Raw genomic sequence first — 16,019 nt, forward strand, 5'->3', positions numbered from 1 at the left:
TCTAAACTATTTCATATTTTTTAATCTTAATTTTCAAAGTTTAAGATGTTTACATCATCTGAAAAAAGTAAGAATCCTAATACATTTGGAATGAATCCTCAGCCTCCTCAATTTACACAGTGAATGAACTTCTTAAAAGTTTAATGAGGAGTATAACTCTTAGCTTTTGAGCATTTTCTCTGTTGACTAAATTGGAGCTTTAGTAATTCATTTAGAGATCAGTTTTCCTTCTTTCTCTTTCCTTTATACTCTAGAAGTAAGGTGATTTTGTGGGCCTTTACTCTCTATAGTTTATATTACAAAAGAGCATGATTTTTTTTTATCTCAATATATTATACAGTAATCTTCCTTTATCCAAGGAGGATATGTTCCAAGACCCCCAGTGGATGCCTGAAACTGCATATGTACCGAACTCTATATGTACTTTTCCTATATGTACATACCTTTGATAAAGTCAACTTTATAAATTAGGCACAGTAAGAGATTAACAACAGTAATAATAAAATAGAACAGTTATACTGTGTGTGTATAAAGGTTGTGTGAATGTGGTTTCTTTCTCTGTGAAAATATCTAACTATACACTACTCACCTCTTCTTCTTGGGATGATGTGAGATGATAAAATGCCTCCATGATGGGATGAAGTGAGTGAATGACTTAGGCATTGGGGCATAGTGCTGGGCTACTCTTAACCTGATATTATGTCAGAAAGAGGATCATTTCCTTCTGGACCGCAGTTGACTGGGTGTAACTGAAATGGGATAAGTGGGAACCACTGTAGGACCAAAAACGTTTTGTCACATGTATGTGTCCATCTAAAGATTCTAAAGTATTTCTGTGACTGAGAGTCATTGTTTTTTATAGTTAGGGGTGTGGAGTGTAGTAGCAGTGGGAGATGTTATTAGCTTAGTCTGATATTCAGTTATATATATGAAATATGAATTAGGAGGATATTTATTTATTTTTTCTTTTTCCAAATAGTTATTTAAATTCCAGTTAACATACAGTGCAGTATTAGTTTCAGGTGTAGAATTTAGTAATTCATCACTTATATACAGCAGCTGGTGCTTACCACAACAAGCATCCTCTTTTGAATTATCAGGATATTTAAACCAAACTAAATTGACATAATGTCTGTGGCTGTTTTTGAATTGCCATGTGATGAATGAAGCCCATTCATTTACTAAATCGCCTGCACTTTGAATTTAGTGGCTAAATTTTTATTCATTCTCTTAATTTGAGTGATAAGTGAGCTGTATCATGAATTATCTTGAACATAAGCCCGTGCTTGTTTTAAATCTAAACAGGTTATGTCCTGAAGTATGGAATGGAACTAGTGATCAATTTTTATTAACTCTAAATGTCTGCTACACTTCTTTAAGGTTTTGGATAGTTTCTGGTATTTAGGGAGTTGTGGTTTTACAATGAATAATCTCCCCCCTTGGTTTCATAGGCAATTGAAAAGCTACAGGCTGGTGCTCTTGCGACAGATGCAGTGACTGCGGCTCTGGTGGAACTCGAGGTATTTCTTTTCTGTGTTTTATTTAAAATATTTGTGAGTTTATGTTCATTATGCTTCAATGACATGAAAATGTTGAGTTAGTTAACCATCAATTATATGACCAGTGTTTCCCAACTGTATTAATAAAGTTAAGAAACCTGTGACAGAGTGTTAGGTTTTGTTTTCACCGGGGACACCTCCCCATCCTTTTTTGTGAGCTTCATGAATACCAAAATGATTGGTGTTTAGATACTTAAATTTTCTTGTTATGTTCAGTAGGAAGATTCCTGAAGTTAATTCCCCTTCCTCAAAAGTAATACACGTTTTCTTGTTTAGGAAACAAAAAAATTACAGCTGTTTAGAAGTGTCTAAAGTAGAAGGGGAAGTTTCCTCATAAACCTAACAGTTAGATTTGTATCCTGAAGCCATGCTGTATGAAGTGTGTCTTGTCCAGTGTGATTGTTAAGTTGGTTTCTGGTTACCTGAAGACATGGAGAAATTCGGTGGGGAGGCTTTCAAGGTCACTATACTTGTGTACTGTATAGGGAGGGACTGGAACTTTGAGGATGAATTTGTCCTGGAGATATTGAGGCCTTCAGAAGACTGCCTTTGTTGCTCAGACTTAAAGAAGATAGATTGCGTCAGTGTGTATAGAGGATTATAGTGAACAAATAGTTTTCTAGTTGAGAAGACTGCTTGGGAAATCAAGATATGAAAATAAAACAGTGGTGAGTTTGAAAATAAAACATTGATGAGTTGATATGACATAAGAGGTAGATGGAGTGGGTCTTCCCAAGTTCACTGGATTGTGGCCCTTTTGTTAAGGTTCTCATATCAGAGCACCTACCTAGTCATGCCAGGCCTTGCTTTTCTCTGTGAAAATTGTTCAGGAGTTTATGAGATGTCCTGGCCATGTTTTCTATATATTCCCCTGCTTAGTTGTGGAGCTACACTCTTGATCATACTTTGTAGATTTTAATCTCTCCTGTTAATGCCTTCAGATGGGTCCAACTACAGCCAAGGAAAGTGAACATCTATGATGGGTACAAGTTCTTTTGTAGTTTGGTTCCTGAGACATCTAACTTGGATATGTGGTCCTCTCCTGTTTGTGACTGATGCATATTATACCAGCTCTACCAGTCCTTAGCCCCGGGCACCTCACAGATTCTCCTTGAGTCAGTTTTTCCATTTATTATATGGGGTAATTCCTATTTCTTTCTAAAGATTGAGTTTAACATATGACAAGCCCTGAGAAGTTAGTAACTATTACTATTATGAAGTGCTTTGGAAATGATATATATGAGGTGAGTATTTATGGTGACTATCAATGACATGTTTTTACAATGTCAAGAAAAGGTCAACTACATATTGTGGATGAAAGGAGAAAAGTGCTCTAATAAAGAAGATTGATGTACTTACCAGGGCATCTTACCTTTACTCAAAGCACAGAGAAAGCTTCATCTAATTTAATTCAGTTGTTAATTGCAAATCACTCTCCTTTGTGTGTAAGAGGATGTCCTGAGATTATCATTATCAGTGGTGCATAGATGGAGTCAATGTGGGTCCAGGGAAAGAAAAAGAAGGTTAATGAGTAGCTGGGAGATAATACTGTAATGGCAACTGTGAATACAAAATTGACTAAATTAAGTTTTACTTTTCTTTTCATCTTAGAATAACTTTAATTTTCTCAAGTCATACTTTATATCATGTTGAATATTTTATTACATTTTTCTCCAGTGATGAATCAATCATACTTTTAAAGAGTTTACCTATTAATGCTTAAAAGTGATTAAAAATACATTCTGGAATAGTAAGTTAATCATGAGTAAGTGAGCTTTATAGTTTTGAATCATGACCTCTGTTTTTTAAGAGCATGGATAGGAAGTTCTTTTTTAAACAAACTCATTTTATTATTTTTGACTGGGGTGTGTTACACGGATAATGGGAGCACAGGAGTGAGTTTAGTATATTTCTCTTCCCCCACCCCCACTGTTAAATTTGGAGAAGAATTTCAATTAATTATCTTTAAGAATCATTTCGATGTGGAATCTTTGAGATATCTTAGTAGTTTAAAGGCTAAGGTCACTGGAAGAATTTTCCTACATCTTAAGAATTATGTTGGAAATCATGCTTGTACTGCCCCCTGCAGTTTCGGTTGCTTTGATTCACCACCTTTAAACAAGGTGAGGTTTTCAAGAGTTCAGTTGGAGTATTGTAATAGTTTGGGTCAATGGAATGATATAAGGAAATCAGATTCTAATATTTTCTGTACTTAGAAAATTAAAAGTAACAATATTAAGTCCTTTCAGCTTACTGAAAAGTCCCAGAGAGTTTGATTTATAGTGTATTACATTTAATTTGAGAGTACCTACTTTTGTTTAGTTTTGACCAATCTATTCAGTCAAGCTAAGTCTTGTCCTGATTGCTGAAATCATACCTTTTTTTTTTGGACTTTGGGATGTACTTTTTTTGGGTAAAAAAAGCCCCTTATTTTTTAAACTTAGGCAGAATTCCTTGAACACTTTACTAACTTTGGGCTAAAGTGACTGAAATGGTTTAATGGTCCTTACTGGCTAGAAGGGGTATGTGGCCTTGTATTCCCCCCCCAAAAAAAAAAAAAATATATATATATATATGTATATCTGCATGCACCTGGGTGGCTCAGTCGTTGAGCGTCTGCCTTCCACTCAGGTCATGATCCCACGGTCCTGGGATCAAGCCCCACATCCGGCTCCCTGCTCCACGAGAAGCTTGCTTCTCCCTCTCCCACTTCACCTGCTTATGTTCCTGCTGTCGCTTTCTCTCTCTGTCAAAGAAATAAATAAAATTTCTATATATATATATATGTATTTGCACTTACCCAAAGAGTCAAAAGTACACTGATTTCAACTCCATGCCATAGGGGAGGAAGAGACAGGGTAGAAGAAATTTATTTATATAGCCACATGTACACTTATGCAGGCCACCTAGACACATCATTTTTGAGCTTTTCTTAGAAACTGATTACCTTGTGTAGTTTCATTATCCTTGTTTACTACTACAGACAAGTGATGTCATCCTAAGACTACCGTTTCTGGACAGTAGAGGGGTCTTTCTGTCATTTAAAGGAGTGGGGAGGTGAGTGCATAAGATCTGCCTGTTAAACTTACCAGCTTCTCTCTTCAGGATTTTGGGAAGGAAGGTGGCCACTCCATTTGAGGCCTGCTCTGCGGTACGGGAATGAAAATGATATGACACCAAATGCATTTTGTTTATCTTCAAAATGTGAGGAGGGAAATGGAAAGGCCAGTTTATAGATCGTATTTTAATTTACTGTTAAACTGATTTGGTCCCATTGTTTCACTTAGCTATTTATAGCTTTTTTGAGATTGTCCTTACAACTGATGGAAAAGTGACTTCTATCCGTTGGATAGTGCAGTTTTGATCTCACTGATAGTGGAGAAGAGGTATTGTGAAACATCTTGATCTTCCTATCGGGGGCTATTCATTTGGAAGACAGTTCTTTTCATGGCTGCTTTGGAGTAGTTTTGGTTCAGGTAGTGGCAGTGGATTATAAACTTGACACCATAATTTTGCACATTTCACATGGTATAGCTTCTGATATGAATTTCTTCTTTGAGGAAATTGGTTATAGCTCTGGATGAGTCAACTTAACATAGAAAGTGTGTTACAGGTTCTGATGGAAAACAAGCTTCTTGTAAAATACTTACTGAAGCTCCCTTTGCACATCGATGTTTTTCTGAGAAAACATTAATATAATTAATAATAATTTCTAATAAGGAATTCCTTTCTAATAAGGAATCATGCATGAAATGTGAATGACACATTTTTGAGAGGTCATTTGTGGTCATGCGTGAGAAAACTGATGAATCTGGCTGAGAGTTTGAATATTTTAGTGTAGGCTTTCAGAGATTTTGGTCAATTCATTTTGAAAACTAGTTATTTTGGTAGATAGAATGCTGTGTATTAAAAATTGTGGTAGATATAGCTTTGAAATTTCATATAGTGAGCGGCAGCTTGCACAGGCTCCTTTGTTAAAAATGTTTTGTTGAGTTTATATTATTCTAAGTAGACACCGCAGTTCTTATGTTGACTTGATTTGATTCATTCTTTAAGGCTCCCTATGATCAGGGGAGATGGTAAGTCATGGTTGAAATTAGTTTATTGTCCAAATGCTTTAACATTTAAAGAACAGATTATATCGGGCACATGTTTTATATCTGTTTGCTAGAAGCTGTTGTCTGTGAGTCTGTATATAATCCAGACTTATAAACTCTAGGAAAGTTATTTAAGAAGTAACTTCTTATAAATGGCCAATAGTTTGGGATGTGAGAGGAAAAAAACCGTTTGGATTATGACATATTTATGTTATTAAATATAATATCATTACACTTTTATCTGTCTCTATATCCTCTTATACCTAGAGCCAGCTCTGCATGCATTTCTTTAAGGCAGGAATCTTCAGAATGTCATCACTGTTGACTAGTCTGTTGTTGGTACCCCCATTCAGGCCTCTGTGCAGCTGCAGGATTAGGCCACACCCCCTTTTCTTGGCCTGGCATTGTAAATGTGTGTCACAGGAAGGGAGAGAGAGAGAGCAAAAGAGCGCGAGCATCTAAGGCCTGCCAGTCCTTGAAATACTTAGTGGTCATGGAGATGGTATGGATTGCTCCTGGCATATGCGTATATCTAGGATGGAAGGGAATTTGGTAATGGCTGATATACCCCACTTCCTCTCAACAGATCTGTTTGCAAGTTTGCTTGTGGAGTTTCTTTGTGAGTAGACACTTAACCACATCCTGCCACCTACCCTACTTCAGTGTTTTTTGTTTTGTTTTGTTTTGTTTTGTTTTTGTTGTTGTTGTAAAAAATGGGGCATTTGTTTTATAGGTGTTTCTCTTTATTTGGGAGGTTAGAAAAGTATGTAAATAAATGAGCATCTCCATTTTTCTGAACATTTTCTGGTTTGCAGAGATTATCTTTTCATAAGCAGAGGGTAGCTGAGTATTTTAGTGGTTCCTTGCTTCCTCCTCCCTTTCCCTCCCATGAGGTGTTGAACACATTGGAAGACAGCTTGATGCATTTAGCTCACATATATACAAGTGCCCATTAACTATAATATGACTGATGAGTCTAATTTTAGACCTAACACTCTTGAAAGTCTCATTTTTCTCTTCAACTGATAATATCTTTTATTCTCTGTAATGTGGGGAGGACCTGTTTTTGTGTATTTGAAGCAAGGAGTTTTACTTTTTATCCTTTGTAGTACTTAACCTGTTTTCATCGCATGAAGTATTAGTTTTGTCTTTAGATTTTCTTTTTCCTTTTTTTTTTTTTTCTCCCCCAGCTTGGTATCATTGATTATTTCAGTCAAAGATCCCATTTTGCCTGTCTGTTTAGCCTTATTTCCAGTGGTGCTTCAGTATTTCTGTGTATTCCAGCTGTTTATAGAGTCTTTATGTTTCTCTGCATTTTTTTTTTTTGTTTTATTTTTTGAGGTGTACATACACAGTTACACTTCATGGAGTTGCATCCAGCCAAGTATCCATGTTCTTCTTGTGAAGAGCAGAGAAAATCACCTCTCCCAAGAATTTCCACCTTCTGACCAAGGGAAATGTGTCCTGAAGAGCTGTACGCAGATGGGAGGCAACTTGTTTGCTTGTTCTGCTGCTAGAGCATTGATTTAATTAGAAGACAGGCTGTGGGTGGCCATGTGCAGACAAAGAAGCACCAGACATGTCGAGCCCAGTTAGCCTGGGACAGTAAAAGTAAGTTACACTCTTTTTAAAACACTTTTGAGTAGTGATGCTAATTCTTGCCTTTGGTACTAAGGGGCAACTTGTAACTTACTGTTTGTGTTTACACAGTAGGTATACCTGTTCTTTTCCAAGGACCCTAGAAATTAAATGTGCTTTCTAGCACAAAGTACCTGCTTAATGGAAAAGCAGTGATTTTTTTTTTCCTTAAAAAAAATTTTTTTTAGAATAAAAAGCAAACTGAACCAATTAGTACATTCTGATTTAATTTTACACTGCATCAAAACTGTGTATTAGTTTTTGGTCAAGTCAAAACACTGAAGTACAGAGCTTATTATGTTTTACTTTGTACTGATGGGAACATGAACAGTTTTTCCTTTTTTCTAACCATTTCTTGATAAGTTGTGTGGACCTTATCAGATGTATTCATCTTGGCTGAATCTAGTAGAAGATATGGTCCAAGACTAGACTGACCAGTTCCTGTGGAGCATGTAGTTTTATATGTGAACCCTCATTTTGCTCTTGGAATTGGTACTCTCCAAGAACATACTACAGTATGGAATTCAGTTATGAGCTACTTAAAGCTGCATTTGGTACTGTGGTGGAGTTGGTGGTAATCTGTGTTTTGGCTGTGTGGAAGCAACTTAGACTTTTGATTTGAGTCCTGTGTGTCCTAAGATATTAGATTCATTGGCCCTTATGTTTGTAGCTGTGTGACTATTGAATCATTTTGTGTGTGTGTGCATGTGTGTATTTGGGTCATCAGTTTTATAATTGATTATCTGCTGTTTGTTTTTTTTCCCCTTTTTTTGTAATTTCTGGACTAAGAAGCTTTTTCTGTGTTGAACAATATCACAGGCTGATATTATGAAAGACTGCCCTCTGATTTTAAGTTTTTGCCCATTTTCCCAGATTTATTTAGAATCTGGAAAGGAATGAAAAGACTTATGTTACATGATTTTTAGGAATCCCCTCAAGATCACATCCTAATTCCCACTCCAAAGCAGGACAAAATATTGCTTCAGTTTTCTTTCATTCATATTCTCTCTGTTCATCTCTCTCCAGTTCTTATGTGTGTAGTAGGCTTTACCTAAATGTTAGAATAATGCAGGATTGCATCTCACTGTAGCAGAGCAAACAATTTATAATTAAATTCTAGGCATCCCAGTTGATGAAAGTTCTTTGGTCATTCCCACTGCCAGGGAATTTTTACTAGTTGTCATTCTCACTTAGGGTCTAGCCTCCTGCATGGTACACACATTTCCTGGCTGTTCATGACATGCTTATACTAGAACGTAGGACATCAACACTGTTAACACTTGTTAGGCTTCTTAGAAAATCCAGGGTGAGGAACTTATTTATGTTTTCTTCTCTTGGAGTATGTGCAGATGTTAACATTTTCTAGTGTGTTGAAGTCATCTTAATAAAAAGTTACTACTTATAAGTTAGTAATCCCCATTTCTCCCCTCCAACTCTGACCATGTCCTCACCTCACATTTGATAGAAGGATGATTTAAGTCATTGTGATCTCATGGTCTGTTAGGTTCTTTTTGAGTGATATTTCCATATTATTGTCAACATGGTTAAAAGGTGTAATTATTTAGGTTGAAGGGAAGTGTAAGTGGATGCCAAAGTTAGCTCTACTAGAGAAACAGCTACATTTGTCTCTTCTATTGTAGCTTATGTGGAAAGGACAATCTCAGGTACTGTGTGTGCTAACTTCTTCCTGGACATGGTAAAGAATCCAATTAAAACAAAGTTTAAAACTATCTCAGATGTGCAAGTCTATTGGAGCCAAATTTTATTTTAGAGTTTTGTGTTATGTTTGACAAGTAACTCTTTGTACTGCAGTTCTGTGGCTTTCAATTAAAAAAAACAACAACCCATGAAAATAAACTGCTGTGATGTCCTTTTTCTGCTTAATTATGATATATATTTATTTGCAAATTAGGCAGGTTAATAATAGAAAGGGGTCGAGTACAGAAGTGCAGTGCTTTTTTACTAAAAATATTTTTTGGTAATAAAAAATATGCTTCTATTTTTTATCAAAATATTGTATGCCAGGGGCGCCTGGGTGGCTCAGTGGGTTAAGCCGCTGCCTTCGGCTCAGGTCATGATCTCAGGGTCCTGAGATGGAGTCCCATGTCGGGCTCTTTGCTCCGCGGGAGCCTGCTTCCTTCTCTCTCTCTCTGCCTGCCTCTCTGTCTATTTGTGATCTCGCTCTGTCAAATAAATAAATAAAATCTTAAAAAAAAAAATATTGTATGTCAGATCAACAGTTGCTCTAATGAATAAGTGTCAACATTTGTTGCAATTATTATGACATTTCTAGAAGAGTTTGGATGTTTCATGAGGATCATAAAAAACCTTAGTTCCTAATACATGTGCTGTTGTATGTGAAGCTTTTTTCCCAACATAAAATATGTTGTCTTTCGTGTTATTGAAACATTAAAAAACGGAGTGTCCCAGATACTAAAACTGGGTATTCAATGTAACATATTTGACTTAAATGTTCACAGGGCGTGATGCAAACAAATGTTCTCTCAACTTACATCCAGGAGAGCTAAAGTATTACTTTAACACATGTTAAAAGTGGAGCACTGTAACTATTTGGCTAGATATAATTCAGGGCTGTCTAAATTGAGTAATTTCCTCAGGCATTCCAACTTTGATCAACCACAGCAAGAACTTTTAGCATGTCTGTAAAGCAGCCAGTGCATCTGTAAATATGTCCTGAGGTAGAGAGAATGCCAGAAAAAGAAAGAATACTTTCTGTCATTAAGGAGCAGTTACAGAATGAAAATGGAAAGTTTTTTTGTTTCCCTAGGAACTTTTTTTAGATCATTGAGCCTCTGATGTCTAAGTATGCCCTTTGGTTCTGTATTAATGAATGAAGGATACTTCATTTAGGCCTAGTAAAAGTGTTTTCTGGCTAACTCCTTCTGAAACTTATTGGTTAGAGTCCATTAATTCTTAACATTTCTAGTGTTTATTAATGTAATGTTAATTGGCTAAAAAATCCAACATAAACAAGAGTGTATATCAGTCAAATGTGTCTTGATTGTTTTTCATTGGCTAGTATTTGGGTGAAAGTATTCTCATATGCCCTGTTTAGAGAATAATTCTAAAAACAGGCAGCAACATCACTATAGAAATAATTTCTTATACCTTTGTTTTCAACACATGGGTGAAAATAGGTTTTCTGGATTTTATTTTCAGTGACTTGAATATGAATTTGCAAATGCCTACTGGTTTCTATATACAAACATTAACTAAGAATATTTATAACGGTAAATTGCCCTGTGCTATGTTGGGAGCTGCATGTTTCCCATATTTTTGGACACAACATGCTCTTATCACATGGATATCACTTGCCTGGAGGTCTTTTAAGGAATTAACAACTACTTGCCTGCTGGATATTAAGCTGAACATTCTGGCTAGCTTTTTTCTGTCCTTGTTTTCTGTAGTCCCGTGGTAACAAATATTGTGACTTCTAATTAGCTCCAGTTGTGAAAATTCTGCTTTTTAGGTCAATATTATATCAAACATTAGTTGAGGGGTGCCTGGGTGGCTCAGTGGGTTAAGCCTCTGCCTTCACCTCAGGTCATGAGCTCAGAGTCCTGGGATTGAGCCCTGCATCGGGCTTGCTGCTCAGGGGGGAGCCTGCTTTCCCCTCTCTCTCTGTCTGCCTCTCTGCCTACTTGTGATCTTTCTCTCTCTCTTTGTCAAATAAATAAATGAATGAATAAATAAAATTAATCAATCAATCAATCTATCTTGAAAAAAAAAAACCCTGACATTAGGATGAATCCATAACCTTGTAATTTCTATGTGGCAGATCTCTATGATCGTCCACATTTTTCAGTTACTCAAAACAAAGATAACACAGTTAAATAAAATTAACTAGTAGTAAAAAAAAAAAAAACAAAAAACAAGCAAACAAAAAAACTTAGTAGCTTTACCTTCTCTTAATAGAGTGGTTTTTTTTTTTTTTTTCATAACTGGACAAAAGGCAGTATAATTGGTAGATTTACAGCTTTTAAGCCCATCCCCAATATCCTGAAAGAGGTGCAGAGAAATGGTGATTGGGCAAGTTGTGGGGGGTGGGTAGGGAAAGGGCAAAGCTTGGGTAAGCTAATTGTGATTTCATAGGCAAGGTACTTAAGTGGATTTCTGAGTTGGTTACCTTGTTACTATTTGTTTACCCAAGAACTTTTCTGTAAATATTGTCCATCTGAATGCTATAATTTCTTCAAATTTAATACTTGTTTGATTTCATGTGCCTATTGCCTTCATATTGAAATCACTATAGTTCACACTGAGAGCCAGCTTTTGTAAAAGTATGTGGGATCTGGTATCTAATTTATAGATAGATTCTTACTATCCTTTAATTATTTTACCTGATTCTCTTTGTCATATTTTACATATTGCCTGAATATTGATACCACTGCCCCCCCCCATGTAACTGTGTAAGTTTTATGTGTTTTTGTGTGTGTGTTTTGTTTTTTGAATTTTTCTGCTCCAAACTACTAGCCCCAAAGAGGGTATCATGTTTTATCATTTTGATAATGGTAGTCACTATTGGATAAAGTTGTAGATGAAGTTGACTAATAGTGATCAAGGAAGTCTTGAGAAAAATACCATGATTCCTCATTCTTCTTGTGGATTCTGGGAATAAAGCTTATCTGACTTGTTTGTAGGAGCAAAAAAGTATTATAAATTCCAGTCCTCATAATCAGAAGATATGTGGCATTCCTGACCACTAACCTGGCACTTCTTAGTCAAGTGTGTTGACATGTAGTAGTTAGATTATAGGGCTTACTTCTGTATTTATTTTTCTTGTTTAAGTAGCAAGAAGGAAGAATATTCAGTATTTTAAATATTCAACTAAGTATGAGAATGAAATCATGATTTGTTGTTTGGACTGGCATTTGTGTCAGAGAGCTCCTTTGTCTGAAATCTGTATTGTATATTCAGTTTTCACTGAAGACTTAGCAAAGCTCAGATTTTGCATCAGAAGCTTGATACCTTACTAACTCTTGGGCCAGTGGTTGCAGAAGAGACACCTCATATGTTAATTGGCTCATAGACTAGTTCTTAAAAGTTGGAATTTGTTGCCAACATTTAAAAACTAGGAGACTCAAAAATCTGGATTTCAAACTTCTCTTGAAGAAAATAAGACCTGGCCACATGGAGCATGCATTCTCTCAGGGCTGTAGTCTGCTAGGGCCAAATGACAGCTGCCATTTTTGGCACAGGAGGCTTTGTAATTAAGACTGTATTTCAGTTCAAGGTAAAGCTGAAAATAAGACTAGGACAGATACACCAACTTTTGTCTTGTTGAAAGGGCCAAGAAAATGATTTGATAGCTTAACAGGGATTTCTACCAAAAGTAAGAGTAAAACTGGAATGAGCTTTGATTTAATTTTTTGCAGTTGGAATTGGACTGAAATATTAACTTATAACTTCAAATCAAACTAAAGACTTTCAAAAAATTTCCCGTTGAAGCACTTTGAACCAGAACCTAGTATCTTACTCCAAAGAGTTTAGCGCTGGAGCTAAAGCAGATCAAAATACTGTATGACCCAACTAAGATTGAACTAAATTGTTCCTTTATTTACTTCTTGTCTCAGGAGTAAAATATTATTTTCAGTGTTCGTGGTTAAGAATGTACCAGAAATGACCATAAGTACAAGCATATTGCATTGATTTCCAAACTTTGTCTTACTAAGCTAATTTAGCTTCCAACATCATTTATCTTATCTTGATCCCACTACTTTGTAATGGAAAACATACTTAGAAAAGTCATTGATTTGCACATAATATTTGTGGCTGCATATGTGAGGATTACCCAGAAAGCTTTGTATGTCCTTTTCAGTAATTCTCTCATTTTATTAATCTTTTCCCAATTCATCTAATTTTTCTTCAGTAAAATTGAATCTTGGCTCCCAAAGTGGTTAGCTTTTATAGCCTCTCATAGTTCATTTGTGTTTTTGCTTTTTGCCTCTTCCATGCTGTTGCTGATAAATGCCTTTATTTTTTAATTTTTTAAAAAAGATTTTATTTATTTGTAAGAGAGAGGGAGGTGTGAGAGAGAGAGAGAGAGAGAGCATGAGTGGATGGGAGGGGCAGAGGAAGAGGGAGAAGCAGACTCCTCACCAAGCAGGAAACCTGGAGTGGGGCATGATCCCAGGACCCTGAGACCGTGACCTGAGCCGAAGGTAGAGGCTTAACCCACTGAGCCACCCATGTGCCCAAAATTACTCATTTAAAAGTAATTTAGTGGCATTCAAACATTCGTAATACCGTACCATTACCACTTTCTGTCTTGTTCCAGAAACACTTCTATCTCCACAAAGGGAACTATGTACCTATTAAGCAGTTGCTTTCCATTCCCTCCTCTCCTAGCCCCATGGCGACCACCAATCTGCCTACTGTCTCTGTGGATTTACCTATACTGAATATTTCCTATAAATGGAATCATAGAATATGCGATCTTGTGTGTCTTCTTTTACTCAGCATAATATTTTTAAGACTCATTCATATTATAGCATGTGTCAGAACTTCATTCCTTTTTGTAGAGGATTATTCAACATTGTTCATGATTATGCCACATGAACAATGTTGAATAATCCTCTACAAAAAGGAATGAAGTTCTGACACATGCTATAATATGAATGAGTCTTAAAAATATTTATCCCTTCATCTATTGGTGGACATCTTAAGTTGTTTCTACTTTTTCACAATTGTGGAAAGTGTTGCTGTAAACATTCTTGTACAAGTATTTGAGTACCAGATTGTTAAGTCATACTAACTGCATATTTAAGTTTTTGTGGAATCATCAAACTGTTTCCACAGCAGCGGACCCATTTTCTATTACCAACAGCAGTGTATAGTTACTCTGTGTTCTTGCCAGCACTCGCTCTTTTTGTCTTTGTGATTCTAATCTTCTCATAGGTGTGAGGTGGTACATCACTGGGTTATGATTTTTATTTCTCTGATGATTAATGATGTTGAACATCTTTTCATATGCCTGTTGACCATTCGTCTATCTTCTTCAGAGGAATGTCTATTGAAGTCTATTCATTCAAGTCCTTTGGCCATTTTTTTTTTTTAAAGATTTTATTTATTTATTGGACAGAGAGAGAGGTCACAAGTAGGCAGAGAGGCAGGCAGAGAGAGAGGAGGAAGCAGGCTCCCTGCAGAGCAGAGAGCCCGATGCGGGGCTCGATCCCAGGACCCTGAGATCATGACCTGAGCCGAAGGCAGCGGCTTAATCCACTGAGCCACCCAGGCGCCCCTCCTTTGGCCATTTTTGAATTGGGTTGTTTTTTGGTTATTAGGAGTTCTTGATATGTTCTAGATACTATACTACTGTTGCAAGTCTGAAATTATGTCAAAATAAACACTTGAAAGGAAAAATAAATTATAACTACCCACATAGTTTTCTTGTCTCCTCAGTATAGCCCTCTGACCATGCCCAGTACTCCCTGTCTCCTGGCCTGTTTCATTTTTCTCCATCATGTTTACTGCTATGTAATATGCCATATAATTTATTTAATGTCTTATTGTCTGTCTCCCATAGCTAGAATGGGGGTTCCATGTGGGAAGGATATTTTTCTGTTTTGCTGTATCTCCATGGTTTATATCCCAGATTTATAAACTATGGCCTGAAAGCCAAATCTGGACTGCTGCCTGTTTTTGAGTGGTCTGCAAGCTCAGTATGGTTTTTATTTTTTTAAATGATTAGAAAAAAAGTCAAAAGAAGGATAATGTTTCATGACACCAGAAAATTATATGAAACTTAAATTTCGGTGTTTATAAATGAAGTTTTATTGGAACAAAGCCATGCTTACTCCTTTTTGTATTTTCTCTGGCTGCTTTCATGCTACAAAGGCAGAGTTGAGTAGCTGTGGAATTGCCTGTGTGGCCCCCAAAGCCTGAACTATATAATATATCTGGTGCTTCACAGAAAAGATTTACCTCCACATAGGTGGCCAATAAATATCTGTTGAGTGAATGAAACTTAACCTGTACCACCACAGATGAATCTAAATTGAAAATCTTTCAGTAATTCAGTTCTCAAAAGTTTGACTTTAATTAGCTGCTGAACAAACACAAAAAAATCCCCAAGTGATTTTTTTTGTATATGTGCTGCTGAAGCGAGCACTCCAAATGACTTTTTGGTGACACATTTTCACTGATATCTATTCATCCTGTAAATAATGAGAATTGATGATAAAATACCAGGGAATTTGTAATTCTTAGGATAGTGTCAGATAGGATAAGTGCACTGCACAGGTTTTGCCAGTGTTAGTTTGAAAAAGACTGTAATTTAAAAATAGACTGAGAGAACATGGGGTATACATCCTGTTTTTATTACCGTGTTTAAGAAAAAGTCAAAAAATTGTTTGTTTTAGAAGCTGTTTTTTCCCTCTTTCTCTTCAACTTAAGGTTAATAAAGCTACCTGCTTGTTGGTGAAGGCAATAATTAAAATGACTTTGATATCTAACACAATTTGAATAAGTAACCATATTATCACATAATTTCATTATACTATATTTTATTCATCTAATGATATATTTGTTGATTTGCACTAGAATAACAGGATATGAATACTAATATATTATTAATTTCCTTTAAATGTCTAACTTCTTTTTTTTTTTTTTTTAAAGATTTTATTTATTTATTTGACAGAGAGAGATCACAAGTAGGCAGAGAGGCAGGTAGAGAGAGTGAGAGGGAAGCAGGCTCCCTGCCGAG

At 36.1% G+C, this 16,019-nt stretch overlaps 1 protein-coding gene across 5 annotated transcripts in view; it reads left to right on the forward strand.

The window, feature by feature from the left end:
• The window catches only part of TASP1 (taspase 1), a 287,466-nt gene that overhangs the window by 13,061 nt on the left and 258,386 nt on the right, over positions 1-16,019 (forward strand). For 3 of the 5 annotated variants that reach the window (XR_006815397.1, XM_045981844.1, XM_045981845.1), the window contains exon 4: positions 1,452-1,520. Coding sequence is in view for 2 of the 5 variants with exons in the window: in XM_045981844.1 (XP_045837800.1) it covers positions 1,452-1,520 (69 nt within the window). In the remaining 3 variants the exon portion in view is untranslated. Of the gene's footprint in view, positions 1-1,451; positions 1,521-6,195; positions 6,276-6,997; positions 7,268-16,019 lie in introns of those variants that run through there. The other 2 variants (XM_045981846.1, XM_045981847.1) reach the window with 2 other exon arrangements.

This window comes from Meles meles, chromosome 16 (assembly GCF_922984935.1).
Source record: "Meles meles chromosome 16, mMelMel3.1 paternal haplotype, whole genome shotgun sequence".
Taxonomy (NCBI): Eukaryota; Metazoa; Chordata; class Mammalia; order Carnivora; family Mustelidae; genus Meles; species Meles meles.